The 18627-nt window shown below is 44.7% G+C and overlaps 1 protein-coding gene across 1 annotated transcript in view; it reads left to right on the top strand.

Annotated features, from left to right (window-relative positions):
• skap1 (src kinase associated phosphoprotein 1) overlaps positions 1-18627 on the top strand; it is a 371132-nt gene that overhangs the window by 296633 nt on the left and 55872 nt on the right. The window contains exon 10 of the mRNA XM_043674766.1: positions 3020-3079. Coding sequence (XP_043530701.1) covers positions 3020-3079 — 60 coding nt within the window. The remainder of the gene's footprint in view (positions 1-3019; positions 3080-18627) is intronic.

Genomic DNA, 18627 nt, shown 5'->3' with positions numbered 1-18627 from the left:
AGTCCCACTTGCCAGCACCCGGCTAAAGCCTTGAACTGTTTCATCCATAGTTCAGCTCTCCCACAGTGACACTCAATAGCATTAGCCTCAAAGCGCCAGGGACCCAAGTTTGATTCCAGCCTCGGGTGACTGTCTTTGTGGAGTTTGCACATTCTCCCCGTGTCTGCGTGGGTTTCCTCCAGGTGCTCCAGTTTCCTCCTACAATCCAAAGATGCGCAGGTTAGGTGGATTGTGTGCTACATTGCATAGGGTTAAGCAATGTGTAGGTTAGTTGCGTTAGTCGGGGCAAATGTAGAGTAAGAGGGTAGGGGAATGGATTTGGGTGGGTTACTGTTCGGAGGGTCAGTGTGAACTTGTTGGGCTGAAGGGCCTGTTTTCACACTGTAGGATTCTATGATTCCATGAACTCCTCGTTTGGTGGTTACTCCTTCAACTGGCCAAGGTCCCTGGATCTGGGACTTTCTCCCTGAACTCTCCATCTCTCTCCACTTCCCTTTTGTACCCCTGGAACTCCAGCCTGACTCTGAATAAGTCACTCGGTCCCTCATTGCACTGACTCCTTTCCTGAGCTTCCTGTTTCTGAGGGTAGACCACGCCCGGGAATGGTTTATGTTGGGATCGGAAGACAAAACCACTGGAGTAGAGTGATGCGAAGTGAACAAGAGGCCAGAGCTGGAAAAACACAGACATTTCCAGAGGGTGTGTAGGGGCTGGAGAAAAGGGCACAGATGGGGGAGAAGGGCTGCCGATGGATTTGAAAATAAGAGCAACAGTTTGAAATTACCCAACTCAGATGGTTGGAAGATGCTGAGAGTAATTTTCACTTCGAGCGGAGCAGAGGACTGACTTCATGCTCGAAATGTGCTGCCTGATATTCCCCGTCAGTGGCTTCAGTGCAAGTGGGCAGTGTACTAATGTGGGTGATGGAAATGGGCAGAGGATTGGGGCACAGCTTTTTCTGTGCCCACACAGTGTGAGAATTACACCCACAAAAGGGAATCGGGAAGTGAACTGTCAAAATAAATGACAGGATCCCAACAGGAGGGAGTCTGGGAACAAATCAGCTAAAGGTGTATCATTGGACCAAAGGCAGAAATCTCCCAGAATGAGGAAACCCTGGAGAAACTCAAAAAAGTCTGGCAGTGCAGTCAGAGATGGTAGTTGCTAATAGCATTAGTGGGTTAAAGATAAGCTGGATAAGCACCTGACGAGAAAAGGAATGAAAGGATATTGTGTTAGGGTTAGATAAAGAGTGAGAGGAGGAGAAGGAGGCTCATATGAAGCCAGTGAGCCACATCGATTAGATGGGCCAAATGGCCTCTTGCTGTGCTGGAAATGCTATGTAATTCTACACAAACTGAAGGTACATCCTTCCCAGTGAAAGATCTGTTGGCTGGTCTCACTCGCACTGAGCTCTCGAGAAATTTTCTGTCCTCGGTTCTGTCCTCAAAGATTCCAAATCCCCCACCCCAGGGGAGGGAGAAATCTCTTCCTCCCAGGAAGTACTTTGCTACATCAGCTTGGTTCGGATTTTATTTTAAACCTCGTTCTCGACTCACCCACCAGAAGAAATAGTTTCAACCCTCAATTGTTTAATCACCTTAAAGCCTTAGTTTAATTTCTTCTGCTGGAGGGTGATTGCACGTTTGATGTGCAGCACCATGGTGATGATCCTCCGAGCAGGACCGGGTGGGTCAGTGCAACCTCAGAGCAGTGGCTACAGTCACGAGCTGAGCAGAACCAGCAATCCTTCGCTCACATTTATTCAAAGTCAATTTTAATCAGGTTATGTACGTTCATGAGCAGCTCCAGTCCAAAACCTGATTTGTTTTAAAGAGATCTGCTTTACAGCCTCGCCTTCCCCAGGGTCTGCTCTGAGACTGACTCAACGGGGTTCAGATCAAATTTATACATCAGCACAGATGCCTGAGCTGATTTGAATTGATTTCCATTGGAAAGGAACGCAAGGTGTAGAGGACAGGATGTATAGGAAGTAATAAAAAAAATGCTTGGAGGTTAAAAAAGAACTTTGTTTCAATAGTTTTGTGGGAAGGCTTCACTAACGTGCTTCCCTGTGAATAAGCCTCCCGGATAATATTTTTCTATATAAGGACTCATTGAAATTCTGTTTCAAAGAAAAATACTCTCCTGACCGGTCTACCAGCTTAGATCCTGCAAAAGCTCTAACTCATCTACACTGCTGCTGCCTGAGCTGACACTGCACCAAGTCCTGTTTGCTGATGCTCTCTGATCTGTGTTGGCCCCCAGTCTGACAATGCCTTCATTTCCATTCTCATTGATGATGGTTTTCACATTCTGCCACTGTCCAGCTCTCTGAGATCATGGCATTTCTCCAGCTCTAGCCTCTTGTACCTCCCTGATGTTAATCATTGAATCATGGGATTCATGGGAACTCTGGTGAGAATGTGGTGCTCGGTCCCACAAGGAGCTTTTCAGGCAGAGATTATGGACACATTAAGGGAAAGCTGGAGAAATACCAGAAATGAAGTTCTTGTTGAAGAACTGAGCTGATGGACAGCAAGGTAGCTCAGTGGTTAGTACTGCTGTCTCACAGCACCAGGGTCCCAGGTTCAATTCCACCCTCAGGTGACTGTGTGGAGTTTGCTTGTTCTTCCCATGTCTGTGCGGGTTTCTCCCAGGTGCTCCGGTTTCCTCCCACAGTCCAAAGATGTGCAGATTAGGTGAATTGGCCATGCTAAATTGTCCACAGTGTTCAGGGCATATAGGTTAGGTGCTTTAGTCAGGGGTAAATACAGGGAAATGGCTCTGGGTGGGTTACTCTTTGAAGGGTTGGTGTGGACTTGTTGGGCCAAAGGGCCTGTTTCCATTCTGTAGGAATTCTATGAAGTTCTATGACTGGAAGTTGTGAGGAGCATAACCACCAGCACAGAGTCAATAGGCCCAGTTGGTGTATTTTTCTGCAATTCTGCTGGATGTTGTGTTGACACTGGAACATAAAAGTTTATTTTGAATAACTGCTTGGTATTTTTTCTTTCAGAGGATGACTTCCCTCCACCCATACCCCCAGAGGAAGAAGATGATGATATGCAAGGCCCAGGTAATTTTCCTCAATAAATCTTACATGTGTACCCGAATACTGTGTTTCACAACTGGCATCTGCTTTCTGACTTGTGTACAGCTTCCCTCCCCCACCCCACCTCTCCGTATTTTCAAATTCATGTTTTGTCTCTTCATGAGGTGCCCATGTCACCCTGTGATTACACAGCTCAGGTGATGGCGCTGTTGTCAGGGCACTGCCTGGAGGGGAATTAAGCCAAGTTGGCTTAGAAATGGGGCCATTTCCTAGATTTTCATTGGCTTATCGAGAGAGTGGAATGGAAAGATGCTTGAATTTAATTGTTTCTCTCCACTTCAACCATTTAAAGCCCTCATTTTATTGGACAGTACACATAAAAATACATGGCACAATATAAGGCCATTTGGCGCATTTTGCCTCCTTCCCTGTCATGGGGCCCAATACTGAAACCTCTAAGGAAATGTCCTGGTAAAAATAGTCCTTGATGGAGTGAGATTGTCAGGTGAGACTGCCCTCCATTCCTTTACCTTGGTGTTGCCAGATTTCCTACCCTGCGAGCTTGCACATGCTTCTTCTAGTCCAGTTACAGAATATCTGAGCAGAATATGTGGGCGGCACGGTGGCACAGTGGTTAGCACTGCTGCCTCTCAGCGCTAGAGACCCGGGTTCAATTCCCGCCTCAGGCGACTCTCTGTGTGGAGTTTGCACATTCTCCCCGTGTCTGCGTGGGTTTCCTCCGGATGCTCCGGTTTCCTCCCACAGTCCAAAAAAAATGTGCAGGTTAGGTGAATTGACCATGCTAAATTGTCCGTAGTGTTAGGTGAAGGGATAAATGTAGGAGTATGGGTCTGGGTGGTATACGCTTCGGCGGGTCGATGTGGACTTGTTGGGCCGGAGGGCCTGTTTCCACACTGTAAGTAATCTAATCACCCTGTCTGTCCATTCCTTTCCTCATGATTCCCACAAGCAGCGGTGTCTTTATCACTGTCCCTTTGAGCTGGGGGGAAATGAGTTAAAATAACACTCAGAATCACAGAATCATGCTGTACAATAGATGCCTTTCAGCCCTTCGAGGCTGTACTGTCATAAATATGCTACTACTGACACTAGTCCCATTTTCCCAAACCTGGACCATAGTCTTGAACCTCACAACATTCCAAGTGCTCATCCAGGGTGTGAGGTTTCTCACTTCAACTGTATTCCCAGGCAGAACATTCCAGGTTCCCACCACCCTCTGGGTGAAAAAGGTTTCCTCAAATCCCATCTTAAACCTCCTCGTTACTGACCCTCCAACTAAATGGAGCAGCTGTCCACCCTGTCCTTGCCTCTCTTAATCTTACACACCTCTATCAGGTCCCCCCTCAGCTTTCTCTGTTTGAAAGAAAACAGCCTGAGCTTATCCAGCCTCTCTTCATCACTATACTACCCCATCCCAGGCAACATCCTGGTGAATCTCCATTCCCCCCCCCCTCCAATGCAGTCACATCCTTCCTATACTGCACACAGTACTCCAGCTGTAGCCTAATCAGAGTTCTGTTCCTCTCCAACATAACCTCCCTGCACTTATAATCTCTACCATGACTGATAAAGGCAAGTGTCCTGTTTGCATTCTTAACCACCCTATTAACCTATCCTGTTAACTTCAGGGATCTGTGGACAAACACCCCAAGATCCCTCTATCCCAGTGTCCTGCATTTATTGAGTACTTCCTTGTCGTATTACCTCTCCCAAAGTGCATCATCTCACACTTGTCAGGGTTAAATTTCATGTGACCAATCCATTCATATCCTCCTATAACCTGACACCTTCCCCCTCACTGTCAACCACCCGGCCAAACTTTGTCTCATTTGCCAACTTAATTATTATCCCTTCCCCATGTTCATTGATGTCATTTACAAATGTCATGAATAATAAGGGACACAGCACCACTCGCTGTGCTAAGTCACTGCACACTAGCGTCTAGTCATACAAACAGCTTTCCACCACCACCCTCTGTCTCCTACCATCAATCTAATTATGGATAAATCTTGCCAAATTACTCTGGATCCTAGGAGCTTTTGCCTTCTTTATCAGACTCCCATGTGGGACTTTGTCAAAGGCCTTGCTGAAATCCATTCGGACCACGTAAATTGCCCTACCCTCATCCAAACACTTGGTCATCTCCTTGAAACATTCCACCTCTCAGTATGCTAATGTGTGCTTTCCCGATGACAGAAGCATCAAACTGATTGACTGTTAGAGACCAGGATAAAGGTCAAAGGCCTGATGCAGCAAATCTGAGGAGTATTAAATACTAACAAGATTCAAAGGAAGATCCTCTTTCAAGCTGATCTAGCGGGGATTGGGACACAATTAGACCCGAAGCCACTAGATTCTGAATAGATCAAATGTTCACAAATCTGCCAAGTTAATGCTCCTAGAGATCCAAAACTCTGAGACTTGGCAGAGGCTGAGCAAGTTGGGGCTATCTTAATAGGTGCCAGTATTATTAGGGAAGGGTTTCAAATGGGTAAAAGATAGAAACACAGAAAATAGGAGCTGGAGTAGGCCATTCAGCCCTTCAAGTCTGCCCTGCCATTCAACAGGATCATGGCTGATCATCCAACTCAGTTCCCGCTTTCTCCCTGTTTCCTTTGATACCTTTCAGTCCTAAGAACTATATCTAACTCCTCAGGGAAAACATTGTGTCTTGCCCCCCCCCCCCCCCACAATCCAATCATGCTTCATATGTCAGTTTTGCCATCACAGGAATCACTCTGTACGGCACGGTGACTCAGTGGTTAGCACTGCTGCCTCACAGCGCCAGGGACCCGGGTTCAATTCCAGCCTCGTGTGGCAGTCTGTGTGGAGTTTGCACATTCTCCCCCCTGTGTCTTTGTGGGTTTCCTCAAGATGCTCCGCTTTCCTCTCACAATCCAAAGATGAGCAGGTCAGGTGAATTGGCCATGCTAAATTGCCCATGGTGTTAGGTGCATTTATCAGGGGTAAATACAGGGTTGGGGTGGTTTACTCTTCGGAGGGCCGGTGTGGACTTGTTGGGCTGAAGAGCCTGTTTCCACACTGGAGGGAATGTCATCTAAATCTTTGCTGCACTCCCTGCATCACCAGAACATCCTTCCTGAGATAAGGAGACCAAACCGTTCTCAGCCTGTTCAGAGGTTCCATAACACAGCTGTACAGCAGATGGGACACAAAACCCAGGCTGCCTAGTGCAGAGATAGAGACACTACCACCAGTCAAGGCCCTGTACAATGGTAGCAAGACATGTATGTTCCAGTTCCTGAACCTTCACACAAACATACCATTTACCTTCTTCACAGCCTGGAGCACCCACAAGCTTACCCTCAGTGACTGGTACACAATGACACCCAGGTCTCACTGCACCGACCCCCTTCCCATTTATATAATCATCTGACTTCTCCTGTTAGCTATCAAAGTGGATATCCTCAGATTTATATGTATAATGTAATGTTTTTCCATGGAAATGTTTTCACTTGTGGAAAGTATTAAAATTTGAAGCAATGATCATTAAGCTAGTCACTTGTAAATCTAAGAGGGAACTTATTTCCTTATCCAGGGAGTAATTAGAGTATGTGTTCCAGTATGCGCAGGTTACACTCCACTGTTACAATTGAGATGGTGTTCCTGTATTGCCCACATGATGATTCACTAAAGCCAGTTCAATTCACAGACACATGTGCATTTCCGTAGCTTCCACCTGCAGGGACCAGAAATGCCCCTGGATGGTTTTTGCATCATTTCTCTGTGAGTTCAAAGATGTCCCTTTTCAAATAAAATCAAATCTCTGGCTGCCTTAGCATCTCATTGGAGATAACACCATTTGTACCAGGATCTCAAGATGCTTTGCTCACAATCGTCATCTTCAGTCTTGCATCAGGGAGGTAGGTGCCAGAGGATTGGAGGCCAGTTAATGTCGTTGTACTTCACAAGAATAGTGTCAGAGATAGATCAGGGATCTATAGACCAAAGAGTCCAACATTAGTGGGAGGGAAACTATTGGAGAAAATAGTGAAAGAGAAAATTAATCTCCATTTAGAGACACAAGCTTTGATTAGGGATTGTCAGCATAGCTTTGTCAGAGTGGGAGGTGGGTGGTGGGGGTCATGTCTAACGAATCTGGTGGAACTGTTCAAGAAGGCGGAGGAATTGAGATATGGAACTTACTAGCACAAGGTGTTATTAAGTAATAAAATCCGGTGATTCAGGAGGACTAGACAATCACATGGAGAAAGTGTGGACCGCAGATGCTGGAGATCAGAGTCGAGAGTGTAGTGCTGGAAAAAGGTCAGGCAGCGTCCAAGGAGCAGGAAAATCGACATTTCGGGCAAAAGCCCTTCATCAGACAAGCACATGAACTGGGATGATGTCTTAGAATGAGAAGCTGGTGATCAATAGCTGCCTGAGCATGAGCTTGAGAAGGTTCTGGTTCCTAAAGTTAAAAATCACACAACACCAGGTTATAGTCCAACAGGTTTAATTGGAAGCACACTAGCTTTGGGAGCGACGCTCCTTCATCAGGTGATTGTGGAGGGCTCGATCGTAACACAGAATTTATAGCAAAAATTTGCAGTGTGATGTAACTGAAATTATACATTGAAGAATTGATTGTCTGTTAAATCTTTCATCTGTTAGAACACAGTGATAGTTTCACTTCTTTCATGTGTAACTCACAAAACCCTTTTTTTTAAAGTTGCATTCTCGGGTTTGTGATTTACACATGAAAAGTGAAACTATCACTGTATTCTAACAGATGAAAGGTTTAACAGACAATCAATTCTTCAATGTATAATTTCAGTTACATCACACTGCAAAATTTTGCTATAAATTAATTTTTGCTATAAATTCTGTTACGATCGAGCCCTCCACAATCACCTGATGAAGGAGTGTCGTTCCGAAAGCTAGTGTGCTTCCAATTAAACCTGTTGGACTATAACCTGGTGTTGTGTGATTTTTAACTTTGTACACCCCAGTCCAACACCGGCATCTCCGAATCCTGGTTCCTAAAGAAAGTCAAATCCAACAAGATCCAACTCTCAAGAGGAACAGGCAGAATTGTGAGGGTGATGTAAAGGATGGAGGTTATGAAATAGTGCAAGCTTCAAGAACAAGAGGATTTGAGGTCATTGTGTGACATGGGTTAGGAGTTGATTAAGATGTTGGAAGTGGAGAGAGTAGAGATAAAGGAAAGGGATCCTGATTAGTGTTCCCCTTCTATCAGAACCTTAGCATTTTACCCAAATTATTAATGATGTGGATGACGGATGAGAGAGCTGGACGTCACAGTTTGTGGAATCCAGTAATGAGGAGACATAGTAAGCTGAGGACCTGCAAGTTTCTAAAGGATATGGATAAAGTGGGTGAAAGTGAGGCGGGTGAAGTTCAAGGGTGGGGGGAGCGCGATCATGTTAAGTCATTCACTTTAGTTCAAGTTAAAGCAGTGGGAATATTTCCTTAGAAAGACTGGGGACATCAAAGGAGCAATGGGATACACGAGTTGAGGTACAAAAATTGCAGAAGGTCATGAACAGGCTCAAAGAGTAACCAGGAAACCTTTGGAATTAGTAGGTTTTGAGAACTAATGGAATTTGTTTTATTTTCTGGTGAGCTGGAATTCAAAGGGAAATTGTTCTTTGCTTGTAAGGCAGCCATCTGGGATGAAGCAATCCATTCGGCACACTGTACCTCATGAAAGATTTATTGGCCTCAGAAGAGTGTTGGGCAGAGTAGATTCACCAGAATGAAACTAGGGCTTAAGGGGTTAAATGTTAGTAGTCATTAGGAATGGGTTCCTGTGTGTTTATGCGTTGCAAAGTGATCCAATTGAAGTGTTTACGATGAGGAAGGGATTCATTTGCTCTGGTGAGGGATGCAGGATGTGGCATTCCAGCCTGACAACTGGAGCTGATTTGTTCAGGAGGAAACCAGACAGCCCTTGTTCATACAAAATGGAAATCTGGAAACTCCTCCCCTCACAAAGGCTGTCAATGCGAGGGGACAATTGAAACTTTCATCTTGAGGTGAACAGTTTTGAATCAGGGAAAGGTATGAAGAGGAATAGAAAGATGACAGGTAAATGGAATTGAGATGCAAAGCAGCCCTGATGTCATGTAACAGTGCAACGGAGCTAAATAGTCCTGTCCCTGTTAGAATGTTTTTTTCATTCGGTTTCATGCAGTCGGGGAAACCGGATTCTAGTTTGGTTTCAATTGACACCGCCTCCTAAAGGCAAGGTTTGACAGGGAGTGTGAGACTATCGAACTCCCTATTGTTTGTGGATTGTCAAAGTGTTATGTTCGGAAGTGAAGGTTGAGCCACTGTTCTTATCACCAGCACCACATGCATCATTCCGAGACACTTTTCCAAAGGAAGGCCGGGGAGAGGTAGGGCAGTGCACAGGCAGGAAGCCTCTGGCCAACTTGCTTTTCCTATTCTCCGCTGCGGGAAGGAAAAGAGGCCCCTAACATTTTGCAAGTTTCGTAAAACCCAGAGGAAGCAAGTGGCAGGTTGCCTGTTGGAACAGGACAAAGAGCATCAAGGCTGGAATCATTGACAAGGCCACCTCATTCCAATCCCTGAACGTCAAAAACAGTCCAGTGTGTGTTCCCCCCACCCTGTGGTCAATGCTCAGGATAGATAACCCTTCACACGAACTCCACATCTACGTGATCCTCCTTCCTGAATTACTGACCATTGTTAGATTAGATACCAAGTGAAGCTCCCTCTACACTGTCCCCACCTAATACTCCAGGACAGGGACAGAACAGGGTTAGATACAGAGCAAAGCTCCCTCTACACTGTTCCCATCTAATACTTCCAGGACAAGGTTAGATACAAAGTAAAGCTCCTTCTACACTCTCCCCCATCAAACACTCACAGGTCAGCTTGGATTAGATGTGCCTTTTATTCTTTTGTTAAGAGATAATTCCTGAAGTAGACAAGTCCTGAATTCTGCAGGAGGAGATCTCAGTTCAGGCTGGACAGTGTGTGCGATCTGCTGAAAAATCTGTTTATATTCCTGGCATGAAGGAGTTAAGGGACTTGCGTGTTTAGGTTTGGTTTGCAGTCACATCTGCAGAAGCCATTGGCTAGCGCTGGCGGTAGAGAGGAGTGTGGCAGGAGCTGACTGCAAGGATTTCTGCTGCTGTCTGTATCCTACCAGGCTCAGCCTGGTGTCAGGAACTGCACGTACACAAACTCTGTCCCCTCTAACCCTGTCCCAACCCCAGGCCATTCAAAGTAACTCCCCCTCCAACAGTCTGTTTCTCAGCTACCCTGCTGTAGGAGGGTGACCCTGGAGAGCTGTTGTTCTACAAGCTGAGGAGGGTGTCACCCTGAGTGTTGGACGAGTGGTTTTTTTATATTAGATTCCCTACAGTGTTGAAACAGGCCCTTCGGCCCAACCAGTCTACACCGACCCTCCGAAGAGCAACTCACCCAGACCCATTTCCCTCTGACTAATGCACCTAGCACTATGGGCAATTTAGAATGGCCAATTCACCTGACCTGCACACCTTTGGACTGTGGGAGGAAACCGGAACACCCAGAGGAAACCCACACAGACATGAGGAAAATGTGCAAACTCCACGCAGACAGTCACCCGAGGCTGGGATTGAACCTGGGACCTTGGTGCTGTGAGGCAGCAGTGCTAACCACTGAGCCACTGTGCCGCCGTTGTGGAAGGGTGTGGCGGTGCAAGACTCCCCCCTCAGTTCTCCTTGTGTGAACTGACCGCCAGCTAATTCTGCAGCCATTCCCACATTACAGGTATATTCACCTTGAAGAGAGTCAGGAAATGATGAGACTCGGGGTGATAAGCAATGAGATTTCTGCAGAAGAGTTCTTTTCTGCTCAGATTTAACTTCCAATAATTATCATTTTCTTTTGTAATTGTGTTTTAAAATCATTGACTTTGGGTTTGTTAGCAAAAGAAACAGGATAACGGCAACACTGATTGGGCAGCAGAAAGGAGAGAGTCTTGGAGGCTGCCTGTTTACACACTGGATGGATGGACGGTGTTCCGTTGGGACTAGGACCCCTGGTCTTTTTGATGTCTGACCTCCACTTGGCCACGTCAGAAATTATTTCAAAGTTTGTGATAAGAGAAAGTTTAGGAATATTGTAATCAATGAGGAGGATAGCAGCAGATTTCAGGAAGGAAAATAAAAATAGATTGGGAAAGTAGACAGAGATGCGGCTGATGAAATTTAATGCAGAGAAATGAGACTTGATTCATTTGGCAGGCAGAATGTGGAGAGGCAATTTAAAGTAAGTGGTACAATTTGAAAGAGGTTGAAGGAACAGAGAGATCTGGGAATCTACTTGCATAACTCTGTGAAGGACACAGGACAAGTTAATAAGACTTGAAAAAACACAGCAAATGGAAACTTTAATTTTTTTGAATGGGGTACAGAATACTAAGGTTTGAAGAACCTTTGTATCCGATGGGTTCTGATCTACCGTATTCTATACTGGAACCTTTTAAAACAGTATTGAACTATGTCCTCCCCACAATTTACAAAAACAACTCAGCATATTCCAATGAAGCAGAGTTAAACTCTGAATGATATGGAATCCATTTGTTTAACAATTATCCTGAAATGGTGTGAAGCATCCCACCATCAGTTCTGCTTGTGTCCATTTTTTTATAATTAATTCACAATTGTAGGTGTCTCTGGCTAGGCCCAGTATTTATTGCCTATCCCTAATTGCTGTGGGTCTGGAGTCACATGGAGGCCAGACCAGGTGAGGACGGCAGTTTCCTTCCCCATAGGACATTAGTGAACCAAATGGGGTTTTTCCAACAATTGACAATGAATTCATGGTCATAGAACATTGAACAATACAGCGTAGAACAGGCCCTCCGACCCTCGATGTTGCGCCGACCTGTGAACTATTCTCAACTCGTCCCCCTACACTATCCCATCATCATCCATGTGCTTATCAAGGGATTGTTTAAATCTCCCTAATGTGACTGAGTTGACTACATTAGCAGGTAGGGCATTCCACGCTCTAACCACTCTCTGAGTAAAGAACCTGCCTCTGACATCTGGTCATCATTAGACTCTTAGTTCCAGATACTTACTGAATTCAAATTCCACCATCTACCGTGGTGAGATTCAAACCCAGATCCCTAGAACATTACCTGGATCTGTGGATTAACAGTCCAGCAATAATGTCACTCAGCCATTGCCCCTCCTGCTCTATATTTGTCACTTTTGGGAGGGGAGGGGTGGTTAGTTGACTGGAAGGCTGGTTTGTGAAGCAGATTGACACAGATTGGCACATGTGATACCGTTCCTGTACCAGCTGTAGACCCCAGCTGTGGTGACCCTGAAGGTAACCTCTCCATCAGTCACCTCTGACTGTTGATAGAGGAAACCTGTGGGTCTGTGGCAGGTCTCACTCTTCCCACTTCCCAATCTCAGTGAGTTCACATCACGACAGCAGAATATCTGCTCAGCTCTTGGCACTGTTTTCTGAGGGAGCTTGCTGTATACAAATTGGCTGCTGTGTGCTCTACATCGCACTCCTCACTAAATCATTTCAATCACTTGAAGATCCTCCTGAGGTTGAGAATAGCATTGTAACATCCAAACCTTTCTAACAATGGAATGATGCATTCACTTAGGGAAATAATTTTCACGTTATAAACCCACGTCATCACCCACTCCTTGGTAAATGCCACAGGAAATCCTGCAGTAATTTAAAATAAATGGATTAATGATGGCTTTGAAATAGCACAGAAAGGCACTAATACAGATGTGCTAATGGATGATCCAAAAATATAGCACAGAAGGAATTGAGCCTGTAGGAGATTTAGGTAATCTGCGATAGAATAATATTTAATTACAACTTGTTGGATTTCCTTTGTAGTTAGAAAGTTTACATTTTTCCCCAAGATGTGATTGTGATGTTGATTAATATTCTTGGAGCTATGAACAATGTTCCAGTACAGCACAACACAGCAGACCTCTCTCCAGCACTCACATGAAAGAAAAATACTGCTCTGAAGAGCTGAACAAAACCAGAAATTACTGGAGAAGCTCACTACGTCTAGCAGCATCCATGGAGAGAGAAACAGAGTTAATGTTTGCAGTCCAGTATGACTCTCCTTTCAAATGGTAGGACAGATTGGATTTGAAACATCATCTCTCGTTCTCTCTCCACAGATGCTGCCAGTTCTAATAAGTTTCTCCAGCAAGTAATATTTTCACCCTGGATAAGCAGTGTGATTGGTAGGGGAAGTGCATAATTATAAGATGCATCATTGTTCTACACTTCATCTTTACTCTGCAGCCCTGTTCACTGGCTAGTTATTACCTTTGAGCTGGGAATCAGCCGTTGTATGAGACTTGCTCCCAGGTAGGCTGCTGAATCTTTTGGATTGTTAATAGGATGTGGGTGTGGCCTGATGTGGTCAACATTAATTGCCCATCACTGAGTGCCCATTTCTAAAGGCAGTTAGAAATCACCTTTGGGTCTGGAGTTCCATGTAGGCAAAGGCGAACAGATTTCATTCCTTCGAGGGTATTACTCAACCAGATGGATTTCTAGGACAATCAGTGATTGCTTCACAGTGACCAGTCTGATTACAGATTTTCTATTCCTGATGAACTGGATTTATTTCTTCATTTGCAGTGTCAGATTTAAACTCTTATCTCTGACTTTTTACTGCAGCTCCCAGTAAGATATCCACTCTGTTACTGTCCTCCTGAAATACAGTCAGATAGAAGAGCCTGAGAAAGACACTCGCTCCACTGTCCATCTCCCCTCTGAGCTGGGGGTGGTGGTGGGTTGGGGTCACTGCATGTACCTTTCTGAAGCAGTCAGTATTTTTAATTGAAACAGGAGAAGGCCATTCAGCCCTTTCAGTTTGCTTTATTTTTCAGAGGTCAACACTGATCTTTAATCTAATCCTTCCCATCCACCTTGGTTCAATATTGTCAGTGAGATAAAGGCTATGGATCTCAAATGTAAAATTATTAGTGAGTTTGCATCTGTGAGAGGGAATTTCAAATTTCTGCTCCTCTTGTGTGAATGGCCTGCCTCTGACTCTCGATTTAGGTCTAATCAGCAACTTCTCCTCAAAGTTCAAAAATATAACTGGTCCCTTGCATCAGTATCCACTGAGGAGAGGGACATGACAGATGTTGAGGTTAGGGATAGATCTTTGCGTACTCATGGTCAAGTCAGTATAAGGAGGAAGAAAGTGTTGGGTATTCCAAAAGGCATTAAAGTGGACAAGTCCCCAGGTCTGGATGGGATCTATCCCAGGTTACTGAGGGAAGCGAGAGAGGAAATAGCTGGGGCCTTAACAAATATCTTTGCAATATCCTTAAGTACAGGTGAGGTTCCGGAGGACTGGAGAATTGCTAATGTTGTCCCCTTGTTTAAGAAGGGTAGCAGGGATAATCCAGGTAATTATAGACCGGTAAGCCTGACGTCAGTGATGGGAAAGCTGCTGGAGAAGCTACTGAGGGATTGGATCTATTCCCATTTGGAAGAAAATGGGCTTATCAGTAATGAGCAGCATGGTTTTGTGCAGGGAAAGTCATGTCTTCCAACCTAATAGAATTATTTGAGGAGGTGACAGAGCTGATTGATGGGGGAAGGGCTGTTGATGTCATATACGTTGACTTTAGTAAGGTGTTTGATAAGGTTCCCCATGGTAAGCTGATGGAGAAAGTGAAAACACATGGGGTCCATGGTGTACTAGCTAGATGGATAGAGAACTCCCTGGGCAGCAGGGGATAGAGAGTAATAGTGGAAGGGAATTTCTCAAAATGGAAACCTGTGACCAGTGGTGTTCCACAGGGATCCGTGCTGGGACCACTGTTGTTTGTAGTAATTATAAATGATTTGGAGGAAGGTATTGATTGCCTGATTAGCAAGTTTGCAGATGACACCCAGATTGGTGGAGTAGCAGATATTGAAGGGGACTGTCAGAGAATGCAGTAGAATATAGATAGATTGGAGAGTTGGGCAGAGAAATGGCAGATGGAGTTCAATCTGGACAAATGTAAGGTGATGCATTTTGGAAGATGCAATTCCAGAGTGAACTCGACAGTAAATGGAAAAGCCCTGGGGAAAATTGATGTACAGAGAGATCTGGGTGTTCAGGTCCATTGTTCCCTGAAGGTGGCAACGCAGGTCAGTAAAGTGGTCAAGAAGGCAAACGGCTTGGTTTCCTTCATCGGACAGGGTGTTGACTACAAGAATTGGCAGGTCATGTTGCAGGTGTATAGGACTTTGGTTTGGCCACATTTGGAATACTGCGTACAGTTCTGGTCGCCACATTACCAAAAGGATGTGGACGCTTTGGAGAAGGTGCAGAGGAGGCTCACCCGGATGTTGCCTGGTATGGAGGGCACTAGCTATGAAGAGAGGTCGAGTAGATCAGGATTATTTTCATTAGAAAGACAGACAGTTAAGGGGGGACCTGATTGAGACCTTCAAAATCATGAGAGGTATAGACAGGGTGGATAGCTGAAAGCTTTTTCCCAGTGTGGGGGAATCAATCACTAGGGGTCATGAGTTCACGGTGAGAGGGGAAATGTTGAGGGGAGATATGCGTGGAAAATTCTTTACGCAGAGGGTGCTGAGGCTTGGAACACGTTGCCAGGGGAGGTGGTAGAGATGAGCACAACAGCATCATTGAAGATGTATCCAAAAAGAGATATGAATGCAAGGAGCAAAAGGATACAGATCCTTAGAAAATAGGCGACAGAAAATAGGTGATCGGCACAGGCTTGGAGGGGTGAAGAGCCTGTTCCAGTGCTGTAATTTTCTTTGTTCTATAATAAAAACAGGGGACAGCAAGGGTTCGATGTTTGGATGGAGGTCAGGATTTTGGAGCTTTGTGCTCTGAGCTGTGCCAATATTAACCCTGTTTCTCAATCTCCCACCCACCCCTAGTTTATAGAGTCGTAGACTCCTGGTTTCAGGAGTTGGATACATTTTTCTCCCGAGGTTTGTTTGCATTGCTGAGCAATATTCTCAGAGCTGTGAACAATATTCCAGGACTGCACATCCAGACAATCACAGTCTCTCACTGTATCGCGAAAAAAGCACAAACATAATCTAACGACTTTGTGAACACAAGAACCCGGGGGAAGAGTGCCCAATTCAGCCCTTCAGGCCTGCCCTCTGCCTGCCCTCCATAACCCTGTAGCTCATTACTAATTAAAAATCTCTCGGATTTCCTCATCCATCTCACTCTGGTGGAGTGAATCCCACAGATTCACGTCTCTTTAAGGAAGGACCTTCCTCCTCCGCTCTGTTTTAATTCTGCTGTCCCTTATCCTAAAATGATGACCTCTTGTTCTATATCACCCCACAAGGGGAAACATTCTCTCCACGTCTGCTTTGTCAATCCTCTTTTGCACCTTACTGACCTCAGTTAGATCTCCTCTCATACTTCTAAAGCCCAGAGAGTACCGGCCTCAACTGCTTGACCTCTCTTCATAACACAAACCTTTCACCTCTGGGATTAATCCAGTGAACTTCCTCTGAAACTTTAATTTTTTTGTTTTGTGGAATCGTGAGTAGCTCAGATATGACACAATAAACCAAGGGAGTGACCCAAAACCTTTACACTTCATTGCTGAGACCTCAGCTGGAGGATTGTGTCCAATTCCACATGGAAAATGTAGGAGGAACGTCAAGGCCTGGGAGATGTTGTGGAGAGGGTTTCCAAGTTGGCTCCGGGAATGAGGGAGCTCCGTGAATATGGACAGACTGGAGAAGCTGGGATTGTTCCCTTTCGAGCAGAGACATTGAACAAGAGATTTGACAGAACAGTTTAAAAGTTGGAAGGTTTTTGTCAGAGAAATTTGAAGAAATGTTTCACAATGGTGGAAAGTCCATTACCCAATCCAATGACGTAGATTTGTGATCATTGACAAAAGAACCATGAGGAAGGTTAAGTTATTTCATGAAAGTGTGTGTTTATGATCTGTAATGAGGTGCCTGAAAGGGTGGTGTGAGTAGATTCAAAAAGATTTACAAAATGGAATTAGATCACTTCTTAAAAAAAAGCATTTTCAGGGCAATGGAGGCTATGCGGAGGAACCAGTGCAGATACAATGGCTGACTATCTCCCTCGAATAGTCCTCCTTCTGTTCTTCAGCCAAAGTCAGGAGACACCTTCATTATAACTCATGCCAGAAGGAGTTTGGTCTGAACCATGCATGAGACAAAGTACTCCATGCTCCAACAATACCCTACACTCAGAAATTTGTCCTAATCTCCCTCGTTACTCTCTGTGATAATCTTAAACTGATGATCCCCAATCAGTGCCTCTCCAACCACAGCAAAAACATCTTTCCTTGTATTAGAACCCTTCAGAACTGAAAAATCTTGATTAAATCTCCCTGTCTGCCTCATTGGAATTCATCGCAGTCTCTTAGCTCTTGTCATAACTGTAATTTAGCTTTCTTCAACTCTGCTCTGTATTGACTCTCGATTCTCTAACCCTTCATTTACAATTAGCATTCTTGGTTTTAATTCCCGTCTGTATTCATCTGTCCCTGAATCTGTAGGGTCCCCTGTAAACCATCCTGTACAGCCATATTCCCCTAAGGTAGCCTACCATACAACAAGCACTTATATTTATAAAGCATCTTTAACAAGGTTGAATATCCCAAGGACCTTCACAGGAATGTTATCAGATGAAATATCTCACAGAGCCAGATGAGGAGAAGTAACCAAAAGCCTCGTCAAGAAGGTGGGTTTTACAGAGTATCGTAAAGAAGGTGAGAGTGGTAGAGAAATTTAGGGAGGGAATTTCAGAGCTTTGAGTAGAATACATTAAAATCAGCTTCTGTCCTAAAATGATGACCTCTTGTTCTATATCACCCCACAAGGGGAAACATTCTCTCCACGTCTGCTTTGTCAATCCTCTTTTGCACCTTACTGACCTCAGTTAGATCTCCTCTCATACTTCTAAAGCCCAGAGAGTACCGGCCTCAACTGCTTGACCTCTCTTCATAACACAAACCTTTCACCTCTGGGATTAATCCAGTGAACTTCCTCTGAAACTTTAATTTTTTTGTTTTGTGGAATCGTGAGTAGCTCAGATATGACACAATAAACCAAGGGAGTGACCCAAAACCTTTTCACTTCATTGCTGAGACCTCAGCTGGAGGATTGTGTCCAATTCCACATGGAAAATGTGGAATTTTCAGTCTCCTGAACCCAAGCTAAGGAATTCCCTTCCTAAAGCACACTCCGTGACCACCTCCATCAAACCTCTGTTAAAAATTCCCCTCTGATTGGAGGCTTTTCTTATTTGGTCTGTGCAGCATCTGTTTATTGGTGAGGGGCCTGTGGAAGGTTGATTCTGGATGACGTGTTGCTTTGTAACACAGCGGGACTGGCTGGTAATCACACTCGGTTTTATTCTTTCATGCCACGTGGGCATTGCTAAGATTTGACAGAACAGTTTAAAAGTTGGAAGGTTTTTGTCAGAGAAATTTGAAGAAATGTTTCACAATGGTGGAAAGTCCATTACCCAATCCAATGACGTAGATTTGTGATCATTGACAAAA

The sequence above is a fragment of the Chiloscyllium plagiosum genome, chromosome 33 (genome assembly GCF_004010195.1).
Source record: "Chiloscyllium plagiosum isolate BGI_BamShark_2017 chromosome 33, ASM401019v2, whole genome shotgun sequence".
Taxonomy (NCBI): Eukaryota; Metazoa; Chordata; class Chondrichthyes; order Orectolobiformes; family Hemiscylliidae; genus Chiloscyllium; species Chiloscyllium plagiosum.
This window is presented reverse-complemented; position numbering and strand designations above follow the sequence as displayed.